The sequence below is a fragment of the Strix aluco genome, chromosome 29 (genome assembly GCF_031877795.1).
Source record: "Strix aluco isolate bStrAlu1 chromosome 29, bStrAlu1.hap1, whole genome shotgun sequence".
NCBI lineage: Eukaryota > Metazoa > Chordata > Aves > Strigiformes > Strigidae > Strix > Strix aluco.
Genome location: NC_133959.1, coordinates 5435170 through 5456220, shown reverse-complemented (window position 1 = coordinate 5456220; position 21051 = coordinate 5435170). Strand labels below are relative to the sequence as shown.

General features: G+C 41.4%; 2 protein-coding genes across 3 annotated transcripts in view; both read left to right on the top strand.

Annotated features, from left to right (window-relative positions):
• LMNB2 (lamin B2) overlaps positions 1 to 18789 on the top strand; it is a 42114-nt gene extending 23325 nt beyond the window's left edge. For both annotated transcript variants that reach the window (XM_074809049.1, XM_074809050.1), the window contains 10 exons: positions 442 to 598; positions 1256 to 1381; positions 3868 to 4038; positions 7636 to 7761; positions 7960 to 8180; positions 8771 to 9062; positions 9583 to 9690; positions 10546 to 10665; positions 12091 to 12192; positions 13415 to 18789. In XM_074809049.1, coding sequence (XP_074665150.1) covers positions 442 to 598; positions 1256 to 1381; positions 3868 to 4038; positions 7636 to 7761; positions 7960 to 8180; positions 8771 to 9062; positions 9583 to 9690; positions 10546 to 10665; positions 12091 to 12192; positions 13415 to 13456 — 1465 coding nt within the window. In that variant the 3' untranslated portion in view covers positions 13457 to 18789. The remainder of the gene's footprint in view (positions 1 to 441; positions 599 to 1255; positions 1382 to 3867; positions 4039 to 7635; positions 7762 to 7959; positions 8181 to 8770; positions 9063 to 9582; positions 9691 to 10545; positions 10666 to 12090; positions 12193 to 13414) is intronic.
• Positions 18790 to 20199: 1410 nt separating this feature from the next.
• TIMM13 (translocase of inner mitochondrial membrane 13) lies at positions 20200 to 21051 on the top strand. The gene is made up of 3 exons (XM_074809086.1): positions 20200 to 20389; positions 20671 to 20739; positions 20816 to 21051. Exons 1-3 carry the CDS (start codon positions 20252 to 20254, stop codon positions 20912 to 20914), a joined length of 306 nt encoding a protein of 101 aa, XP_074665187.1. The 5' UTR covers positions 20200 to 20251; the 3' UTR covers positions 20915 to 21051.

Below are 21051 nucleotides of genomic sequence, written 5' to 3'. Positions count from 1 at the left end.
CAAGTACAAAACACGGGGGATGCTCATGGGCCTTTTTGGGAGATGCACGTGCTCTGCTTCTCAGGGGCTGTAGTCCACAGTGATAGATGTCAGCAATTAAATTAAATTAAAAAATTACTCTTCACACCTTGTGTATAAAGCAGCTTTATTGTTACCTCTTAGCTGTCAGAGTTGCTGCCTTCTTTTTTCCCCTTATCTGCCCATGATATACCTTCTTCTTTATCAGGCAGTGCATTTACAACACATTGGTACAAGCTGAGAGTTTTAAGAGGTGTTAATGATTACTTTTACTGGCTGCATTTGCAGGTTCCTCTAGGAGCCACCTAGTGGTACACTAATCTTAAAATGTGCATAATAACAAAATATCTGTAGTTGTAACCAAGACGTGCTCAAGATGTATGTGCACCCATGCATAAATATAATTAACTTTTGTTTTTTCAGCTACAAGAAGAAAGAGGCAGACTTGTCTGTGGCTCAGGGTCGCATTAAGGATCTTGAAGTGCTGTTCCATAGAAGCGAAGCAGAACTCAACACTGTCCTGAATGAGAAACGCAGTCTGGAAGCAGAGGTGGCTGATTTGCGTGCCCAACTTGCTAAGGTACAGCAATGCTTACTTGCTTTAGCACAGGAGAGACTATTTATTGTAAAACTTGTTACTTTTCTTTGCACTTAGTTTATAGTCTGAACGTTGTTGATGAGCTTGCTTACTGCTGAACCTTTGCCTGCCCCTCTTGGATATAAAACTAAATTGTAAGAAACCTCTGTAAAACAACCAAAGCAACATGGTGTTTTAAAAATTTTGCTGATCAAAAGCTTTTATTTAAAGATTTCTGGCATTTCTATATTCATGAGGTATCAGGTTACTAGATGTTGTCCTTTGTAAGGTCCTGCATAATTTTAAACTTACACTGGAGAACCTAGTGGGACTATGCTAGCAAGGAAAAGAAAACCATGCAACATATTGTACTTGAGGAATTAATAATCCTCAAATCCATTATCATACTGTATTGAAATAATCCTACATTTAAAATAACTGGTATACAAACACGAAAGCTTGTTTTAAATATTCATAAGCACACACACACTCTTTTTTTCTTTTGTTGTGTTTTTTTTTTTTTTAAAAACAGAGGCTTGACATTAGATTTGTTGTTGTGAATAATTAGTCCAGAGATGTTAAATGAAGACCATAGAGGGATTACGGATGGAAAATAGGGATCCAGACAATTAAATCATTATCTTTAAAATTCTTTACTAGGCTGAAGATGGTCATGCTGTGGCTAAGAAGCAGTTGGAGAAGGAGACACTAATGCGTGTGGACCTGGAGAATCGATGCCAGAGCTTGCAAGAGGATCTGGATTTCAGGAAGAATGTGTTTGAGGAGGTATTATCAACCTAGTATCTTATGATAGTCTGAAGTTTATGTAGCTTTTATTCAAACTGTCTATAAGCAATTGCTAACTAGTCCAGGTGGGGAAAATGAGTATTATCCTTGCTATAAATGGATTGAGTAATAAAATAGTCCAAGGTTTTGCAAGAGTTACATGGTAAATCAGTGGCAGAGCTGGCATGAGAGCTAGGTGACAAGGGAACCGTTCCATGGGCACGTGAGCTAATGTAGCAGCTGACTGCTCTGGGAAAGGGAAGCTCTTGTTCTGTCTCTCTGGACCTGGTTGCATGGCCCTGTGCCTTACTTTTGCCAGCTTTGGTGATTGTTGGACCTGTCTATAACCTGTTTTCGTTGATGAGAACAGTATGCAATGCCCCTGCTTCTTGCAGTGGTGGTTTTCTGAAGGGTAGTTTTCTGCTTCTTTAGTGAGTTGAGTTGGCTTGTAGTGGTTCTAGTGAGGACCAGAGCTTTTGTAAAGTAAATAGTGGGAATGCACAGGTGGGGATTGGGAAGGGGAAGCACAACCTCCTCTCTGTGCCAGAGGCAAAGTGTTACGTCAGTGGATTTCATCTTGTGAAAAGCAGCTCTGACCTTTGGTTCTTCTGCAAGCTCATTCAGTTAGTGGCTGCTGAGCAGCTGCCACGTGCTTCTGCCCTTCATCTCACCGACGCTAGTTGTGATGTTTAGCTCACCGTGCACCAAACCATTTCAGCCTGATTAAGTAGTAAAATACTTAAGGTTTTTTTGGTTGAGTTTAATTTTTGCCAGCTTAGTGGCTGAGTTATGTCTTCCCACGGAATCAAATGAGTGCCCAGACGGGATGCAGGGATGGGGCAGGGCTGTGTGGCTAGGGGCAGGGGCTGGAGCAGGGCAGAGAAACCAGCCAGGTAGATCACCCTGAGTGGTACTGAGCATTGTCTCACTTCCAAGCCCTGGAGTAGTTGGATTGCTGTATGCAATTGCAGTGACAGACCCTTGCTTGGTTGTAGGGCCTTAAAATAACTTTGCTTCCTGAGGAGAGTTGTGTTCCTACTGACTAAAGGTGAAGCTAAATGAGACAGCAGAACTAATCTTAAGGCTTGGCTATGGCAAAGTGGGGGTGTTCCTTTAGCCATCCCTGGAGCTCTTTGATCCTTGTATGGACCAATTCAACACACAAAGAAAAAAAAAAGAATTGGTTTCCTTTAGGTTAGTGAATTCATTTGGCTCAGTGAAGGGTCCAAAGCTCTATTAGAGTTAGAACATCATGACTGGGAGTGTGGCAAGTGAACCCTGCTTATTCTAGAGGTGTTGAACTGCGGGATCAACTCAGCCCTTCACCCGACACTTTGTAGTCCCCCAGGATATTTTTATGGCCTCTGAAGGGTCATTGCCTACAGTTACTGAGAGACTGCTGCTTGCTAGATTTGTTGACGTAAAAATTCACCACAGAAGGGAAAGCATCTTCCAGATCACATCAGGGCATATTGCTGTGAGTAGAAGGGCATGTTTCTAAGAGTCTATTTTCACATGCAGAGCATTTCTGGAAAACAACTAGTAAAGTCACTCTGAATTTGTGTTAGCCTGCTATGACTCCAGTTTAGGTGTGAAAAGTGAGCCTGGCTTCACTTGCCTGCTATTCCTCCTCATGGCCCTGCTGCTACCTTCAGGCCTTCTGCCAGTGCTCGGAGTCACTCCCTTGTTGTTGGTCCTGCCCTGAAGGGAGAAATCCCTTCTTTCTCATACCGTGCATTCAAGCCTGGCCAGGTCTCTGCCGGGCTCAGCGTGGGTGAGTGCATGAGTAAGTCTTGCCTCACTAGTTTGGGACCAGTGTTCTAGCCACAGAGAACTCGTACTTCTCTAAAAATGAAAATTTATTAGTACAAACTCTGACTAGAAAAAATTACATTTATGTCTTCAGGATTGCTTGGGTTGCTGCTTTATTACTAACATAATCAAAATCTAATGAGTAGAGGTCATCCAGTATATAAAAAGAGAGATAAGATCTGCATATGCTTAAAAGTAAGATTTGAAGATGCAGATCTTCTCTATAATTATTTTTTCAATATGTAATGGTTACAAAAAGTGTTCACTTTTATCTGACTCCTTGTTGACTGCTATTGTAATGTAGGGATGTATGTTGAAAAGATTTGTACTGCAGCACATGGAAACTCTCTGCTGTGTAAAAACTCATGTTTTCTTCTCCCCCCCTTTTGACTTTCGTAGCATAAAACAGCTCCTTACTTAAACCATATACGACTATTTTTAAACCTGTTTTGAAGTGTAATCACTTTTAACAATTATATCCTGCCAAAAAAGAACAGTAACTTGCATCTGTTAGTACATGCAGCAGTTCTTAGGCTTCAGTGCCTTTAGTACTGTAGCTCCTATATACTAAATAATTAGTACTGAAATAGTTAATTGTTGTCTGAATGTAATTGCTTGTACTGTTTACCCTAATGTGGGAATTTGTCCTCCCCTTTTTTTGTGTGTCTGTGTAGGAAATAAGGGAAACAAGAAAACGACATGAACATCGTTTGGTCGAGGTGGACACTAGTCGCCAACAGGAGTATGAATCCAAAATGACTCAGGCCCTGGAGGATCTGCGAAATCAACATGATGAACAAGTCAAGCTGTACAAAATGGAGCTTGAGCAGACCTATCAGGCTAAGGTAACTGCTGCCCACAGCACTGTCTGACAGGAAGTCCAGTTGGTGAGAGAAACCATTTCCATCAGCCCTACTGCCTTTATGGAGACAAGTAATTATAATGTGAAGAAGCTTTGTCCCAGTGTTCAAATGCCTCCTCCGGTGCTTACGCACAGGTGCATTTCCCAGGGAGGTTATAGCCAGAGGGAGTAGCTAGGACTAGCTTTAGCCAAGAAAGGCCAGTTTGTGAGAAAACACATGGAACTATTGGTCACTGCATTTTTGTGGCCCTCCTCTGCACCTGCTCCAACAGGTCCATGTCTTTCCTGTGCTGAGGGCACCAGAGCTGGATGCAGTACTCCAGGTGGGGTCTCAGCAGAGCGGAGTAGAGGGGAAATGTGAACATAGGAGTGTTTAAGAAACTCCAGGAGAGTGTTTCTTAAACTTTAAAATATTTGCACTCTTCTGGTTTACCTGCCTGTTGTTGTGGATGAGTAAAATACACCTCACTCAAAAGGGAGAAGCAGCAATATGTTTTATTGAGGTGAAATAATAATTTGACAGAGTTCCAATAAGTTTCATGGAATTTAACAAAGTTTAACAGTGGTTTGACAAGGTTCAGTAAGTTTGATGGCAAGGTTCACCTTATTAATTACTGTATGGAAGGAATATACAAAGAAAAATTAAGTTAGAATGATTCACACAGACACTGGAGACGCAAAGAGTAAGGAGAACCCTCCCGTTGAGTCATGAGGTTCAGAGTGGAATTTCTTGCTTTCTAACCTCTTTTTGGAGCCTAGGTGTGGGTGGATCCAATTTTAGTTTCAGACTTGGTCAGTGGTTTATGTCTAATAGAATTATCCAGACAATGTTTATAATAATACTGAGTAGCTACATGGATTAGTAATGTTTCACAGTATTAATTCAGCATGCGATCAGTCATTTACCGAATATCTGTGGCGAATAAGGGGTCTCTGCCTTGGGTAAGGAAGGGTCTCTTAGTCTCAGGTAGAGAATCTCCAACCTTGAGAGGCATCCCTGCTCAAGTAGGGTCACCTGGCATGCAGTCCAGCTGGGAGAGCTCAAATTGGGCCCATCCTGATGGTAATATTTACAGGGTGAAGGAGTTGGCTGCTAGTCAGTAGTATAGACAAGATAGATGTCTTTGGTTTAGCTCTGGTATCTGTGTGCTTTAGTTATCTTGTACTTTTGGGTTTCGAAACCAGCTTTCGAAATATTTTTCAAGACACCTTCACTCCCCTGTACATGAGTCAGGGGCTTTCCAGCTTGCAAGTTCACCCCAAGGATGTGAGACTCGTTGCTCCTTTGTCAGCCTGAACCAAAGCACGGCTGGGAGTCAAGGGTGTCCCTCACACCTGTGTGAATCCCAGTTCATCCAGCACTGGGGACATGGGAGGAATGGCAGCTTTGTTATTGGTACAATTGCTGGTTACAGGTTTGTGTCATTGTTCTTGGTTTTTGGTTTTTTAAAAAATATTCATTGTCCTACCTGAAGGAATTAGGCAGCTGCCAGTTTTCTGGTTATTGAAAATACTTGCCAATAATTACAGCCACTTCTAATTCTCTTGCAGTGGAGAAATTATGGTGCTTCTAACATTATTCTCCCCCACCCTTCACTGAGATTCCCTTTAAATTCTTTGGTTTGATTATTTACAGTTTGAGAAACATCTACAAATATTTAACTATTTCTTACAGCAGCAACAATGTAGATAATAGATACTAAAAAGCAAAATTAAGTACAGTTAGCAGTCTTAGCATTATTCACAGAAGTTAGGAACATGCAATATTTTTATACAACGAGATATTTGGATTGCCTTGTCACAGTCCAAAGAAGATCCAGGGTAGAAGATGCCTAGTAGAACAACAACAACAAAGTCTGCAAAATACAGACTTGGAGAATGAAAAAATAACAAGATTTGAACAGGGAAATGAGTAAATTAAGCTGTTTTTTCCCCACATAAAAGATGGTGGTTGTTATGGGTGAAGTTGGAATGCGAAGGTAAAAACAGGCTTAGCTGTGACCTTCGTTCTGTGGATTTCTGTGGACGTGTCCCTGTTCAGGGAGAGCCTGAGCTGTTAAGGAATATAATGTCAAAGTAAATTGTTTAGTTACTGAGCTTCTCCAGGATGAGGGAGTCTTGGCAAAAGCTCACTTCTTGCTCTAACCATGATCTTTGATAATAAGCAATAGAAATTCTAAATCTGCAGATTTGGCACTATGCCAGCATGAGTGTAAGGAAGTGAATAGTTACCAGCATTCAAATAATTTTTAATTTTAAACTTTACAAGACGTGGAGTATATAGTTGACTTGAAGTTCCTTCAAAACCCTTAGCCTAAAGAAGGCTCTATGTGTGTTTTCTTTCCTAGTCAGAACCTTGTGAACAGCAGAGCTAATGATTGATTTTATAGAGCTTTGTGCTGTGTGACAAAAAGAACATGTTCTGCCTGTAACAGTTCTTAGAACTGGAGCAGTTTAGTTCCTGGGTGGATTCCATGGTGTGTAGCAGAATGATTGAACTCAAGTTGCAAGGCATAAAAAGGATGCTTTTTCTAGCTATCTACTTTTATCAAACTTAGTGTGTAATAGCTTTGAGCTCCATTGCTGCTCTGTCAGATTTGGTTAAAATTAGCCGCTAGCAATGAATCTTGTTCACTAGGTGCAGTTAACAACAACTGAAAACAAATTGAATGTTGGCAACTATTGGAAAAGAATACAACCAAAAGCATTGTTCTGCCTCTGGGGAGGATGTCATCTGAAGTGCTGTGGGCAGTTTTAGTCTTTCTTGAAAAGGTAGTAGAGAGTAATACAGAGAAGACTAACAAAGATACTTAAGAGTATGAAACAGGTCCTTCCTGAGGAAAGTTTAAACTTCACCTGGGAAAAGAGATGAGTCGAGAAAAGGGGAAGATAGAGTGGATGTCTGTAAAAGGATAAATAGCATGGAGAAGTTGAATGAGGAGTGATTATTTTTTAGTAGAAGTGGGGACAGTGAATGTCCAGTGGCAGATTTGCAAGAAACAAAAGGAGATTGTTCTTCATTCATATATAGCTAAATTCCTTGCCCCATAAATTCAGAAAGCAGAGACATATTCCTGCCTGAAAAATCCATTGAGAGATAGTAAGTATCAAAATACTGTCTCTGGCTTAGGAAGTCCCTGACTTGCAAACGGCCAGCTGAGACATAACACCTGTGGAGTATTTTACTGAGTTTAGTCTCTGGGCAGCTGTGGAACTGTTAGACCAGGATGTGAACTAGGTAGCTTTTTCTCTGACCTAGTGTGATTGTTCTTAGGACAAACAGGCAGATAGTGTGATGACATGAATCTCAGTTTTTGGAAACTATAAGGCTGTGTGTATAATGGAAGGGCTAATAGACTTTTTTTTTTAATAGCATAAGTAAATCCTATGGGAATAGGACCGAAATAGATTTTCCTGGTCCTTAGGGCATTTCCTTAATGTTATGCAATTCTTATCATAAACTTACCAAATTTCAATTTAAAATTCTTGAAGACTAAATGGGTTCTATTCTTTTTACCGAACGGATATTTGCAGGATATCTAACTCAATGCAAGTGATGTGTATAAAATTTGCCTTCCAGCTGGAGAATGCCAAACTGTCCTCTGACCAAAATGATAAAGCTGCTGGTGCAGCTCGAGAGGAGTTGAAGGAGGCTCGCATGAGAATAGAAGCTCTGAGCTACCAGCTTTCTGCCCTTCAGAAACAGGTAAAAGGACTAAACTTGCCTTCATCTCTAATACAGAGCACTGTATTGTTTGGATATATTAACATTTCTGTCCCTTCATATTTTCAGAATTTTACAGAGAGAAATCTTTGTGTTCATTTGGGAGGGAGATGAATTTTTAACTTTTTTACTGTACTCACGTAGATGCCAACTGGGTTTTCCATTGTGCTGTCTGTCTAGGCTAGTGCAGCAGAAGATCGCATTCGTGAATTGGAGGAAATGATGGCTGGTGAGCGGGAAAAGTTTAGGAAGATGATAGATGCAAAGGAGAGGGAAATGACAGACATGAGGGACCAGATGCAACAGCAGCTTACGGAGTACCAGGAACTGCTTGATGTTAAATTAGCACTGGACATGGAGATCACTGCTTACCGAAAACTTCTGGAAGGAGAAGAGGAAAGGTATGTACAGATTCCACATCCTTTTCTTACAGCTAGCAGGTGTTGTTTTCATTCCTTATGCTTATTTTTTTACCATTTGAGCAGGAATGCCCAGACTTTGTCTCGCTGAAGTCATATTGCCTTCACACCACAATGTGTTGTATGGAACACTTGCAAGTGTTCTCATCTGAACAGTGTCTTTATTTTAATTTGTTTTTTATTAAGGTCTCAGAGTACAGTGGAATATATAACTTTGAGCCTAAACATTCATCTCCTCTTTTTTTAAGTGCTTATATTTCTGTATTTTCCTGTTTTTAAATTATGTGGCCCAGGAATAGTGTGTTAGTAGTAGGTATACTGGAGGGGAGGGGTAAGTGGTCTGTGTTGCTCTCATTAGCACTGCTTTCCATGTCACATAATCATATTACCAGAACGTTTCTCAGGGATGGATAGCCTCCCCCTTCTCTTATATGCAGTCCTCCTGACTCACACAGTGAGGCTGCTTTCAGCCTTGGGGCATATTACAGTCTGGTTACTGAGTATGTTGTAGCATTTATTGCTTTGTAGTTCCCTGGATGAGTTAATTAAAATGCTTTCTTCATTGTGTTAAGGTTGAAGCTCTCTCCAAGTCCCTCCTCCCGTGTTACAGTCTCTCGGGCTACCTCCAGCAGCAGCAGTAGCAGCACTTCACTTGTTCGCTCTTCGCGAGGCAAGAGAAAACGTATTGAAGCAGAGGAGCTTTCAGGCAGCGGAACAAGTGGAATTGGCACTGGAAGTATTAGTGGGAGCAGCAGTAGCAGTAGCTTCCAAATGTCCCAGCAAGCTTCAGCTACAGGAAGTATCAGCATAGAAGAGATAGACCTGGAGGGCAAATACGTTCAACTGAAGAACAACTCGGAGAAGGTGAGCGTCAGCAGAGCTCCTCGAAAACAAGGAGGGGGAGGGAGCTAAATTGAAGTGGTACACAGCCTTTTGTAGCACTAGCAGGGGGAGTCGCTTGGAGAGCTGGAGCAACATCTCAAGGTGCAGCAACCTGCAGTAATTAACAGGGGCATTTGAATGTTGACCCTTAAGTGTGCGAGCACGAGTGTAATGATTTCAGGATGAGAACATAGTTTGTCTCTCAAATATCTAAACGTGTGCTGGTACCTTGCTTATGTGAATAGCCTTGCTGGCTCTAGCATAACTTTTTTGTGTGAAATGTGTACCTTTTTTTATTTTGCTGAATGACCTTATGGGATTTACACTTCAGACTATTAGTGGGTATAGAAAAATACTGTCAAATTAGAATGCAGGTGTCTAACAGCCATGTAAATAAATTTACGTTTGCATTATTTTAATAACAAAGAGACCTAGAGAAAGCTCTGATGCCTCTATGCGCTGTTTTGCTCACCCTAAATAACCTTATGACTCTCTCCATTAGGATCAGTCTTTGGGTAACTGGAGACTGAAAAGACAAATTGGAGATGGAGAAGAAATTGCTTACAAATTTACTCCTAAATATGTCCTCAGAGCTGGGCAGACTGTAACAGTAAGTTGTACTTACAGTATGTCAACAACATATTATTTTGTTCATGCTGGGGCACTTGTAAATGTGATGTTGGGTAAAGCCTGATTTGATGTAAAACTTCTGGTTTCATGGATCTCACTTTAGAGGAGCAGGATTTCAGTTACAAAAATGCAGAAAAGAAATTGAATTTCTGTATTAGCACTTCAGTATTTAAGACTGTTATGGGCACAAAGTTGAAGAAAAAGGTATTTTGGGGGGCAGGTGAATGGCTGTTTGTTTTCAAACACCTTTGCTCAAGTTTGGAACACTAATCCTGCTCAACCTCTTAATGAAATAGGAGCACTTCAGAGCATTCATTCAGTCTAGTTAAGACTAGATGTTCTCAGCCTTAACTATAGTAGAACAGCTGCTTTTCTATAATTTTGCATTTTATTTTCAGTCTGCAATAGATTTCTTTCAGAAGAAGAAAATTACTTTTAATCAGTTCCAGTTATTTCTACTTCAGTATCAATTGCTCAGATACATGTAAAAGATTAAATTGATACAGGACAAGCTGCATTTTATGTCTTGGTTCCATACAGTGTAGTCATTGAGACAGTGGTAGGAGAAATATGTATATTTAGAAAAGAATTGACTGCAATATTAGATAATTTTTTCTCTTTTTTTTTTTTTCTAAATGGATAGTGTCACTTTTTGTTGTAGACTGAGAATAGTATCTTAGTACAAGTAATGGTGTAGGTAAAAGCAGGGTAAAATTGCCATTGGAATTCAGAAACAAAACTGGTGTGTAGAGAGCAGTAGGAGAATTAGGGAGTTCTGTATATTTAAAAATAAAATGTGCATAAATAGCTAATTACAGAATGTCTTTCTTGCTAGATTTGGGGTGCAGATGCAGGCGTATCCCATAGCCCCCCTTCTGTTCTCGTGTGGAAGAACCAAGGCAGCTGGGGCACTGGAGGAAATATCCGCACATACCTCGTGAACTCCGAAGGGGAGGTAAGCTGTGTCTGTAGAAAAAAGCTGGGGGCTGGGTCATCTCCCAAACTCTTTAATTTGGGGGGTGGGGGACGATGATGACAACGAAATCCTGATTTTAAGATCTCCCCTGTTGCCTTCTAAAACAGGATGGTATATAGCACTCAAATAGTTAAATGTCTGTTCGTATCTCTTGAGAGTTTGGGGAAATTTTGGAAAGCTAATAATCATCCTGACCACATCCTTAGACTACTTTTTCCTGTTCTAGAAAAACACCCTGTTAGTAGAGAATTTGTTTGGAATTGGAGCATGTATTTTCAAAAGAGACAAAGAAAATCAGTGTTGCTGGCAATTCAGAGTTACATTATATAGTACCTACAACACTGTGGGGTGCAATGTGAATGTTCCTGTAGGAAAATGACTGTCCTTTCAATATTGGAAGTATACCAGAAGTTTTCATTTGGCACACGTTCCTGCGTATTCTGCATTGTCCTGCATCTGCCCACAACTGATTTTTTTTAAAACCATCCCTGCAGAAGACTCCTGCAAGGGAGGATTGTGCTTTGGCTGTTACTCATAAATGTGCCATTATCCCGGTGATCTGATAGAAATAGGAAAGTGAAACGACCACAGTTGTATCAGTTTTCATGCTGCCTTTCTTGCTGGCAATTCTGTGGAAGCACTTTGTGCAGGAACGGCAGCACAGGACAAGGTAGGAGGGAAGGTCATTTGTACAAATAGAAAGCTGACTGGCTTAGTATTCAAATAAAAGTGGTTAAACTAGTATCTGAAAAAATTTCAAATCTATGTCTGTTCCCACCGTGGCTACCTTTAGTATCCCTGATTAGAAGTGTAGGTTTAGGGTGACTTTTTCCTCAAGTGGAAATTTGCACCTATGATTTCAAGGGTGCAAGTGTACAGAAGAATTTCTTATTACTAAGAATTGTTAAAAATGATTTAGTGATAAAGAAAGCTTCTTGGGGTTTTAGAATTCTTTTTAGTGCCTGGTTTGGAAGATTGTCCTGATAGTTGATATATGCAATTAATACAGAATATTTAGTAGAAATTAGGAATATTCTTAAGGCTGTGTAATCGTACTGCGTTTCTCACATTATGGTATGTCTCAGACAGCTCCTAGCTGGGTCTGCTGTGACCTTGTATAAAATTGACTAACGACCTTCTGAAACATGGCTGCTTCCTCTCAAATCCCTAGGTAATGAAAGAAAATTCCAGAAGCTAAATTACATTACCATGCCTTTTAGTGGATAGAAACAGGAATGTTGTGGTTTCCAGGATATTACCAGTATTTGCTTGCATACCTGATGTTAAATCTAGGGCAATTTCTTTAAATCCTCCAAAATTTAATAGGGGTATTATATTGATACTATAGCAAAACCAAGATATAGATAGACTATTGGCCATCTTCTTATCTGTTGTTTTGTGTAGGAAGTTGCAGTGAGAAATGTTACTAAATCTGTAGTCGTGCGAGAGAATGAAGAAGAGGAGGATGAAGCAGACTTTGGAGAGGAAGATCTTTTCAACCAACAGGTAATAAGATGCAGACCAGATGTTTAACTCGTGCCTCATTGGTTGGATTAATCAGGCGTAAGATTTAGGGGGGTCCCTTCAACTTTTGCAAGCTCTGAGCTTCCTAGTCCGTTTTTCCAACGGATGCGCGCAGAGGGTGCACTCGGAATGGCTTGTAACCCTGCAGCATTGCTGCCGTGCACAGAGAGTGTAATGGGAGTGATTCTTCCAGGAATTGCTGCTTGAATTGATACTGGTGCAGCTCAAGCAGTGGCTAATGTTGGTTCAGGATGCCAGGGTATCTGTGGAAGTATGCGGCAGATCAGAGATGTGCAGCACTGCAATGACATCGACTGTTTCTAGGGTTAGTAACATTAGTTTTAGCAGTCAGTGTTCCTCCCATTCCAGTATTTGCTTCTCTATAAAAAAAAAAAAAACACCACAAACTGTGGCATTCTTGCTGTAAGCAGAATATAACCATTGGGAAATATAACCACTAAAAACCAGGAAGTTTTATAGTGCTTCTGTTGCTGCAAGCTTCAGCTTATTGGTTTATTTTCTGATAATACACATCTGAAATAAACTTGTTTTTTTCTTAATAATACCACCTGTATGTTTTCATAACCCATAGTTAAGTACTGTGCAATAACTGACCAGCAGTTGGCAGAGTGAAAAGGAGAAAGATACTTCATACAGGTGATATCAGAAAATATTTTCAATTTATTTCAAACTCAGGTGATTTGTTCTCCTGATCAGTGGCCATTAGTAGTTCTTTTCACAAAGAACTCATCCTGTACAGGTTTGAACTTGAGTTCTGAAAGCTTTTTTGGTCTCTGGGAGATTGAGCAGTGTATTTGTAGTATAAAGCAACTGAAACTTTTTTTAACCAAAGAAGCAGCTATGCAGCATAGATATCTCAGATGGAAGCATCATTGGAAATAAAGGAAGGAACTGCCTGTTGTAGAGCTAATGACATGCTGATTCTCATTTGCCATCTGCATCGTTGTAGAAAGTATGGAGATTAACCAGTCAACCCATCAGAGAAGACCAGAGTAGCAGTGTCTTACTCCTGGCAGTAGACTGTGACGTGTGCTGTGCTTTCTCTATAGTCGTGATGTTCCCTGAATATAACTAAGCTACCAAAAAAAAAAAGCTTTTAACAACTGAGATGATAACCAGAGTCTAGGCTTACAATATGAAAAGCTAGTAAGAATTGAGTTCAACTATGTCTGTTTTATTTTAGGGGGACCCCAGAACAACCTCTAGAGGATGCTCAGTGATGTGAAGAAAGAAAAAAGAAACTATTATTTGCTATTTTCTTTCATTTATTTCCTTTTATTTTGCTATTTTTTTCCCTCCAGAGCCACTGAAAACTATTTTTATATGCATCATCTGATTTCTTTGAAGTTTACTCCTTGGTACATTTTTATAAAAAAAAATCAAAAAAAAAACTTTACTGAACAAAACTGCCAGAATTTTTAAGAGATTTCTTTATTTTTCCCTCTTTGTTGAAACACTATATTGGAATACAGTATTTTTTCCCATACAGAGTTTAAAGTCTTATGTACAAACCTGCAGCAGAAAAGAAATTTTTAGCTGAGATGGGATGAGACTCCTTGAGTGTATGGTAAATCTATAACTGCGTATATAACCAGGATATATTTAAAAAAAAAAAAAGTTTCAGAAAGCATGTTCATCTGCAGGGCCCCAGGAGAGGTTCACAGTAGTGTTTCCTCCTTACCTTGTAAGAAATGGTAGTATCTTGCCTGGTATCCTCAGCAGTGCCCAGCTTAGGAAAAGTAGACCCCAGGTTCATTAAAAATGCTCCTCCACCAATGGAGGTAGCAAAGGGAAGCTGCATTTTAGACATTCTTGGCTCAGGACTGTGGCATCTTGTCCTACTCCAGGGTTTGACAGCCTCGTGGTAAAAACATCTGAGTCTGTCAACACCTTAGGTCCATATGATTATTTCAGAAGATGGAGAATGATGGGTTCTGTTTACTGAATATAGACACCATCTTAAAGTATGGAAGTGTCCAAACCAGAGTTTTAACTGTTTCATTTTCAGGGGATTTTGACATTCTCACAAATGAGACCTTGTTACATCATGGACACAGGTTGTGATGTACGGTGTTTGTGATGTTAAGCATCATGATTTAATACTTTTGACATATTCAGCATTAAACAGAATGATTAGGATTTTAGATGTTAAAAATACTTTTACTTTTGGCAATGATAAATATTGGGGATTTTAAAGGTTAACCTGTGTAAATGTTGACTTTTTTAATCAGAGCTAGATGCAGCTTGTTCATACTTCTCTTGTATTCATAGGGGCGCTGTCAGATATCTTAAGGAGCAGTATTTGCAAAATAGCACAGAAATAGTTTAATGACTTTTTAAAAAAAGTTAAAAGGAACTGCTGTTGTTTAGGACATAAGCATTGCTTTGCAGTGTTCAAATGCTCGAAGTCAAGTCTTAACAATGAGTGAAGGGAGAATAATGTTTTTTATAAAAAAAAATGCTTTGTATGAGTAGCAGGTGATTTTTTTATTTCAGTATGATGCATTTTGTATCTGACAGTGTCCCTTTAGCTTAAGGTTTCTTCTGCTGCATTTCTGTGGAGATAACTCTGACTCCCTTAAGGGTTAATATTTGTGTAGTAGTGCATCTTTAAGCACTAGGAAAAATACTTGACTGCTCCAAAGAATGCATTGGCTTCTGTACAAGCAGATGTTTTTTTCCACTAGTTAGTAGTTTGGATACAAAATTTGGATACCATTTGATGCCAGCATAGAATCCTGTTTTTACCTGCACTCTTGAACTCTTGTCATTCAAATAGTTTAGACTCATCAAACAAGCTACAAGGTTTGGATGTTTTCGGTGGCTTTTGGACATTATGTTCTCTGAACAGTATTGTGACTGACAGATATAACCTAGAAAGTCAGTTTAGTGGCTTTGACTGATGATGACTTTGTAATGCAAGCAGGGTGGGAACAAAAGGGTTTTCTTCAGCTTATGGATTTATTTTGCCATTTAAAAATAAATCAAAGATGCTACTTTTCTTTATTTCAGTGGGATGACTGAATTACTGAAGTTAAACTAGTAGAAATTTAGAATTATGTTTTAATCCATTATCAGAAGATCCATTACAAAAAAGCACTATAAAGATTTGGCTGTTTGGGCTAATTGGGTAACTTTATTGATGTACTTGGCCGTTTTTCTAATGTAATTTTCCCACTCTGCTTGAGTAGAAGGTTAAATATGTAGTAAATCCTGTCTATCTCTCTGTAAAATGTATCTAGTGAAATTATGTTTCTCAGACATACTGTTATCAATTACCTTTTCTAAATTTGTTGTTATGCAAATGAATGCAATCAACGTAAAAGTATTTTTGCATTGCACCTTCCAACCACTGGACAACATTTCCCTTTCTGACCCACAGCTTTCTATATTATAATTACATAATGTTTGAGGGCTTTTTGCTTTTTTTTTTCCTAAATATCTGTATTTATTTTTTTTTTACATTGGCCAGTTTTCAGATTGCTTATTCTTCTTTAAGATTGTCTTGTAAATTTAAGATTGTTCTGGGATCTTAAATACTAAAGCAATGAGTGTGTAGTTCATTTGCATTTTTTCTGTGATTTATCTTTTTTTTTCTGTAAAGAATGGGCTAGGAAAGGCAGCTTGAATGAGGAAAAACCTCTTGCTACCTGAGCCATAGTTTTCTTAACAGCTACTGTATGGGGAATGTGTCTTGTAGCCTTAAGGACTGGTGCTTGCAGATCTTTAGTGATGAGCACTGTGCCCTTCAGTAACAGTCTGCAGAATTTGTCCTTAGATTTGGAACTGTGTCCTTTAACTTTGGAAACAGTTTATTTTATTCTTCAGTACATATTCTTCAGTACATGTATAGGTATATACAGGTGTTCGTGTAAAACAGTGATTGACACTGTGGGAAAAGCTGAATGCCAGCAGTCTAAATGTGGGTGATTCTGTCACAGTGCTTTCTAAGAGGCTACTAAAAATATGAGAAGTAATTCCTAGCTGTAAATTACAAGACACAGAAAAACTACTGTATTCCACGTACTTTCTTTTTTGTGTGTGCGGCTTCTCTAGATGCCATCCTTTCCTCTTGCTTTTGATGCTGAGCTTCAGTATAATGGCACTAATCCCTTCAAAGGTGCTCCATACTGGGAGGTTTTTTGGCTTTACCAAACCAAAAAAGCATTCTTTTTTTTTTTTTTTTTTTTTTTTTTGGTCTTTTGAGGATTCCGCCCCCCCCCCCCCCCCCATTTTCAGGATAATTAAAAGTGTTTTGTTCAAATAAAATCCAGTGTCCCTTTACCCTCTTTTCCTATTTGATCCTGTATTCTTGAAGTTGGAGGATAGTCAGCATTTTTACTCCAGTGTCTGATATCAGGTGTAGAGCTTGAAGGAGAGATAGATTTGACTTGTCAGGAGAAAAATTATTTTAAGGCCTCTCTGATTATGGAAATCAACCAGTATAGCTTTTCTCAGAGTAGTTACTTAAGTGTAACTACCCCTATCGGTGTTCTTATTCCAGAAAAATAAGCAAACAACTTTATTCTGGATAAAACAGTAAAAATTATTCCTAACTGATTCTCACTGGTTAAAAGGGGGAAGGAGTAACAGCATAACAGCAGCAGAATAGTTAAGCCGATCTTTTAATTGTGTAGATTGTAACAGAATATCATAGAAAACATGATATTACATACTACCTACCACTAATTTTGTACCATGTGAAAATGCTTGTGTCAGACCAAGTCCATCCTTCGGCAGAACCATCGGTAACGTGGCGTCCTCCAGAGTGACTGTGGTTACAGAGCGCCTCTGACATTTCACGCCACTTCTTTCTCGCTTACTTCTGTATTTCTTTCTTCAGCTGTTGTGTTGCAGTGACTTATTCCAAGTAATAGAGTGGCTGTGAGTCCTTTCTTGCTGCACAGCGTTATTTCCCAGTGTGTCTACTTAGGCTAGTTCAGGACTCTAGATATGCCATGGCAAAAACTAGTTTACACTGACCAGTTGTCTTCAGCACCATTTTGCCATGAGGTGGGAGTTGGCTGGCGTAGTTTGTGTTTGTAGCAGGAACCAAAAGTCTCAGGAAATAAACAAATGCTTCCCATGACCTGTAATGTAAGAGCCAGACAAGCTTGTCTGCAGCTTGCATTAGTTGTGAAAATCGTATTGTAGTGTGAAGCAGACTGTACTGTGAAAGGAGATCACTTAATGTGCGTGTTTATCCTTGAGCAACGGGACACCTCATGTTCAGTTCAGGGATCTTATGGGATCTTACTGGTTTTTATACGCCCTTTTTTCTTTTAATGCTCATCCTGTATAAAGGCCCTTTAACTGCAACCTGAACAGAGATTAGTTAGGAGAGGCTTGTAGAAATCCCTCTCGATACCCCAGCACGTTTGAGAATCTCTTTTGTGTGCGTCAGAAAGATGTTGATGCCGTATGCAAACGTGCATGCTGTATGTTTTATATCTCTTGTAGCCACTTCTCCACTTCCTTACTGTGAAGCCATTCTCTTCTTTCCATATATTCTTTGAAAGTCTTACCTGTAAACAAAGGTATATCCATATTTGATACTGGATTTTTTTGCTTCTGTTGGGTCCAAACCCTGTGTGAGCAGGAAATAAAGCCTTGTTGTAAACCAGTGAGTGGAAGGTGAGATAGTGATTGCATTTTTCAAAGCATTGTTTTAGCTGAATGTCAAGACAAATTATATTGGAGAGTTTCTTTTCTCACTTAAAATGGCCTGGGAAACAGAATTTTTATTTGCCCTTCGATATGCTTAGCTTTAAACCAGTTTAAAATAATTTCAAAGTGGTTTTTTTTAATACAAGACCATATTTACATGCAATTATTATTTGTAAACATAATGCCTTTCTTGAAATGCTAAGGTCTAGAGAGTGAAAAGGATTATTAATATTGAAAGACTCGGTTCAGAATAGCACAAGCAGTGAATTGACTTAGAGTTGAGGAAGATAAAATGTGTTTTATTGAACTTCCAAATTTTCTAGTTAGATTTTAATGAAGTGATGATTCCGTGTTGATAAGGTAGATGTTATTGTGTATTCCAGCTACCCAGATCATCATTACACTAAAATTATAAGCAATAAGCTATTTTAAACAAGTTTAGGCCAAAATGCTTTCCATTTGGGCGGAAAATACAGTTGAACTCTATCTTCATAACAGTGATGCCTTGTGACTTGAATTGTGATTTTTTTTTTTTTAAGTATTTTTTTTTTTAACACAATCTTTCTTTAGATAGCTCTGGTTCTAGGTCACTGGTCAATTTAACTGACCACCTCTGGTCAGGTGCTGCAGATGAGTTTTTGGAAGGTTCAAGTTTTTAAAATCAGGAATTGTGAAAATTGTTGCAAATTGAAATACAAAGGCAAAATTATGAAAATGTTCACATGGAACTTATGGAAACTACATAATGATCTAGACTTTATCATTTCAAAGTGGTTTTTTCTTTTTAGAATATGCATGCCAAATGTCTTGTCTTTTTCAATGATTTGTAATATACATTTTATGACTGGAAACTTTTTGTACAACACACTCAAATAAATGTTTTGCATTTTGTTTGTTTCCTTCTTTAACCAACACAGAGGCCACATGGACTGTTTGAGATAATTCATCCCAGGGGACCTTCCTGTGTGTAGAGATGGGGGACAACGAGCTATCTGCACTCCTAAAAGAGATGAGCCAAATTGCGTGGTGGGCTCCAAAAGCAAATGAAAACTTTCCTTTAAACTGTACGCAGACGCAGTGCTCGTGGAAAATGCCGTCCTCTTTGATCCACGGCACCGCTCCCAGCAAAAGCAGAGGGAAGAACTTGAGTTGCTGGAGCAGATAAACATCCCCTTTCCTTTCTCATCACCCCACTGACCTCTGCAGCCCCTGCACTGGAGGGGGGCGTTTCCATTTAGCCCACTTGATCCTGACTTGAGAGAACAAGAGCAGATACGGAGCCCTGGCAGTGATTGATTCTTAGGAACTAGGAAGTGGGTGGAAGCTTTGCTCTGAGCTGCTCAATTTCCAGTCCACTTCTTTTCACTAGTCTGTACTTATAAAATTGTACTGTAGGCATCTACCCCATCTTTAGCGCTGAGATTTCTGTGTGGTGTAGGAATGGTTTCAGTTTTAAGTGGACAGACGCACAGACAGGATATGGTTTACAATACCCTCTCTTTTAAGTGTGGGCTCTAGCTAGTAAAGGCGACTGGTTTTGGCTTTAGCTCTCCTGTAATGCTGTTTGTCACCTCACACAGAGATAAGCAGTGATCTCCTTTCTGTACATCACATCTACTCCTGAAAAAAGCTCCATAGTGGTGGTGTCTCTCATCTGCTTCTACCACCTCCCACAGCGTTCTCAGTTAATGGAGGATTTACCTGCGTGGAATTAGCGCAGGCTTTAAGGGTATGAGCCTCTTACCTGAGTCATCTAAGGCGGAGGGAACCCTAGTCCTATTCTCAAAGGTCAGAAGAATTAATGCCAGAGAAAATTCCCCAGGGAGTCGCTCTCTGTAGTGAGCTCAGATCGTAACGCCCTTATTTCATGTTGGGATGCAGCTGTGCAGCGTTTTTCTCTGTGGTAAAGCTACTCTAAGGCCCTTCCTATTGCGTCAGTGTGTGGGGCCGCGCTCACAGCTCGGTACTCGCGGGCTGTGCGGTGTTTCACCTGCGAAAGGGCCCAGGGCGGGCGGACGGTGCGGCCCCGCCGCCCGGGTCAGGCTCCCCTCGGTCCCGCCGCGGCCGGCGCCTTTCCAGCCCCAGGACTTACGAGCTTTCTCGGGGCCACCTGCACCACAGCCGGTGCTCACACCAAAACCGGTCCCCGGCCGGGCAACGGGCCCCGTGGCCTCCGCCCTCAGGGCGCCGCGCGGGGCACGGCGGGAAGGGGACGCGAGCCCCGTCCCGGCCGCGCGGGGCACTCTGGGAGCGGCGGTGCCGTGCGGGCGCGGGGCACGCTGGGAGCCGTAGTCCCGGCCGGCCGCCATTTTGCCGGCAGCGTGGGGGCCGCCGCCCGCGGTGACTTTGCGGCATGGAGAGCGGCTTCGGCTCCGACTTCGGCTCCGACTTCGGCGCCGGGGGTGGCGGGGGCGGGAAGCTGGACCCGGGGGTCATCATGGAGCAGGTGAAGGTGCAGATCGCCGTGGCCAACGCACAGGAGCTCTTGCAGGTCAGGAGGGGCCGCGGGGGCGGGCGGGGGCTGTCCCGGTCCCGCTCTGTGCCCATCCCGCTCCGTGCCCGTCCCGGTCCCACTCTGTCCCCATCCCGCTCCGTCCCGGCCCCGCTCTGTGCCGGGCCGCGGGGGCCGCCCTCCGGCGCGGGGCAGCCGGGCCGTGCCGCTGCCCCTCAGCACGGCGGGGAGGGGGACGCGGCAGCGGCCGGTGCTCCCGGCGCGGCCCGGCGGCTGCCCCCGGCCGGGCCCGCGGCCCCTCTCACGGGCTCTCTCCGCAGCGCATGACGGACAAGTGCTTTCGGAAGTGCATCGGGAAGCCCGGCGGCGCGCTGGACAACTCGGAGCAGGTGAGCGCGGTCGGGGAGACGCGGGGACCCGCGGGCCACCCCCCGGGGCGACCGCTGAGGGCTCTCTGTCCCGCAGAAGTGCATCGCCATGTGCATGGACCGGTACATGGACTCCTGGAACACGGTTTCGCGAGCCTACAACTCTCGGCTGCAGCGGGAGAGAGCCAACATGTGAATGCCCCGGCTCCTGGACGAGGGAGGGACCATGTGGGGAAGGGACGAGTGGCCAGTCCAGGAGGCTGGGGGTGAAATCCTGCCGCCTTTCCAGCCCCTGCCATGGCAGAGCAATAAACCCTCGCTGAACCTTTTGCA

Coding starts and splice junctions, on each gene's coding strand:
- TIMM13 (XM_074809086.1), top strand. CDS start 20,252: ATGGAGAGCGGCTTCGGCTCCGACTTCGGCTCCGACTTCGGCGCCGGG. Junction 20,390..20,670: donor ACGCACAGGAGCTCTTGCAG/GTCAGGAGGGGC, acceptor CTCTCTCCGCAG/CGCATGACGGACAAGTGCTT. Junction 20,740..20,815: donor CGCTGGACAACTCGGAGCAG/GTGAGCGCGGTC, acceptor TCTGTCCCGCAG/AAGTGCATCGCCATGTGCAT.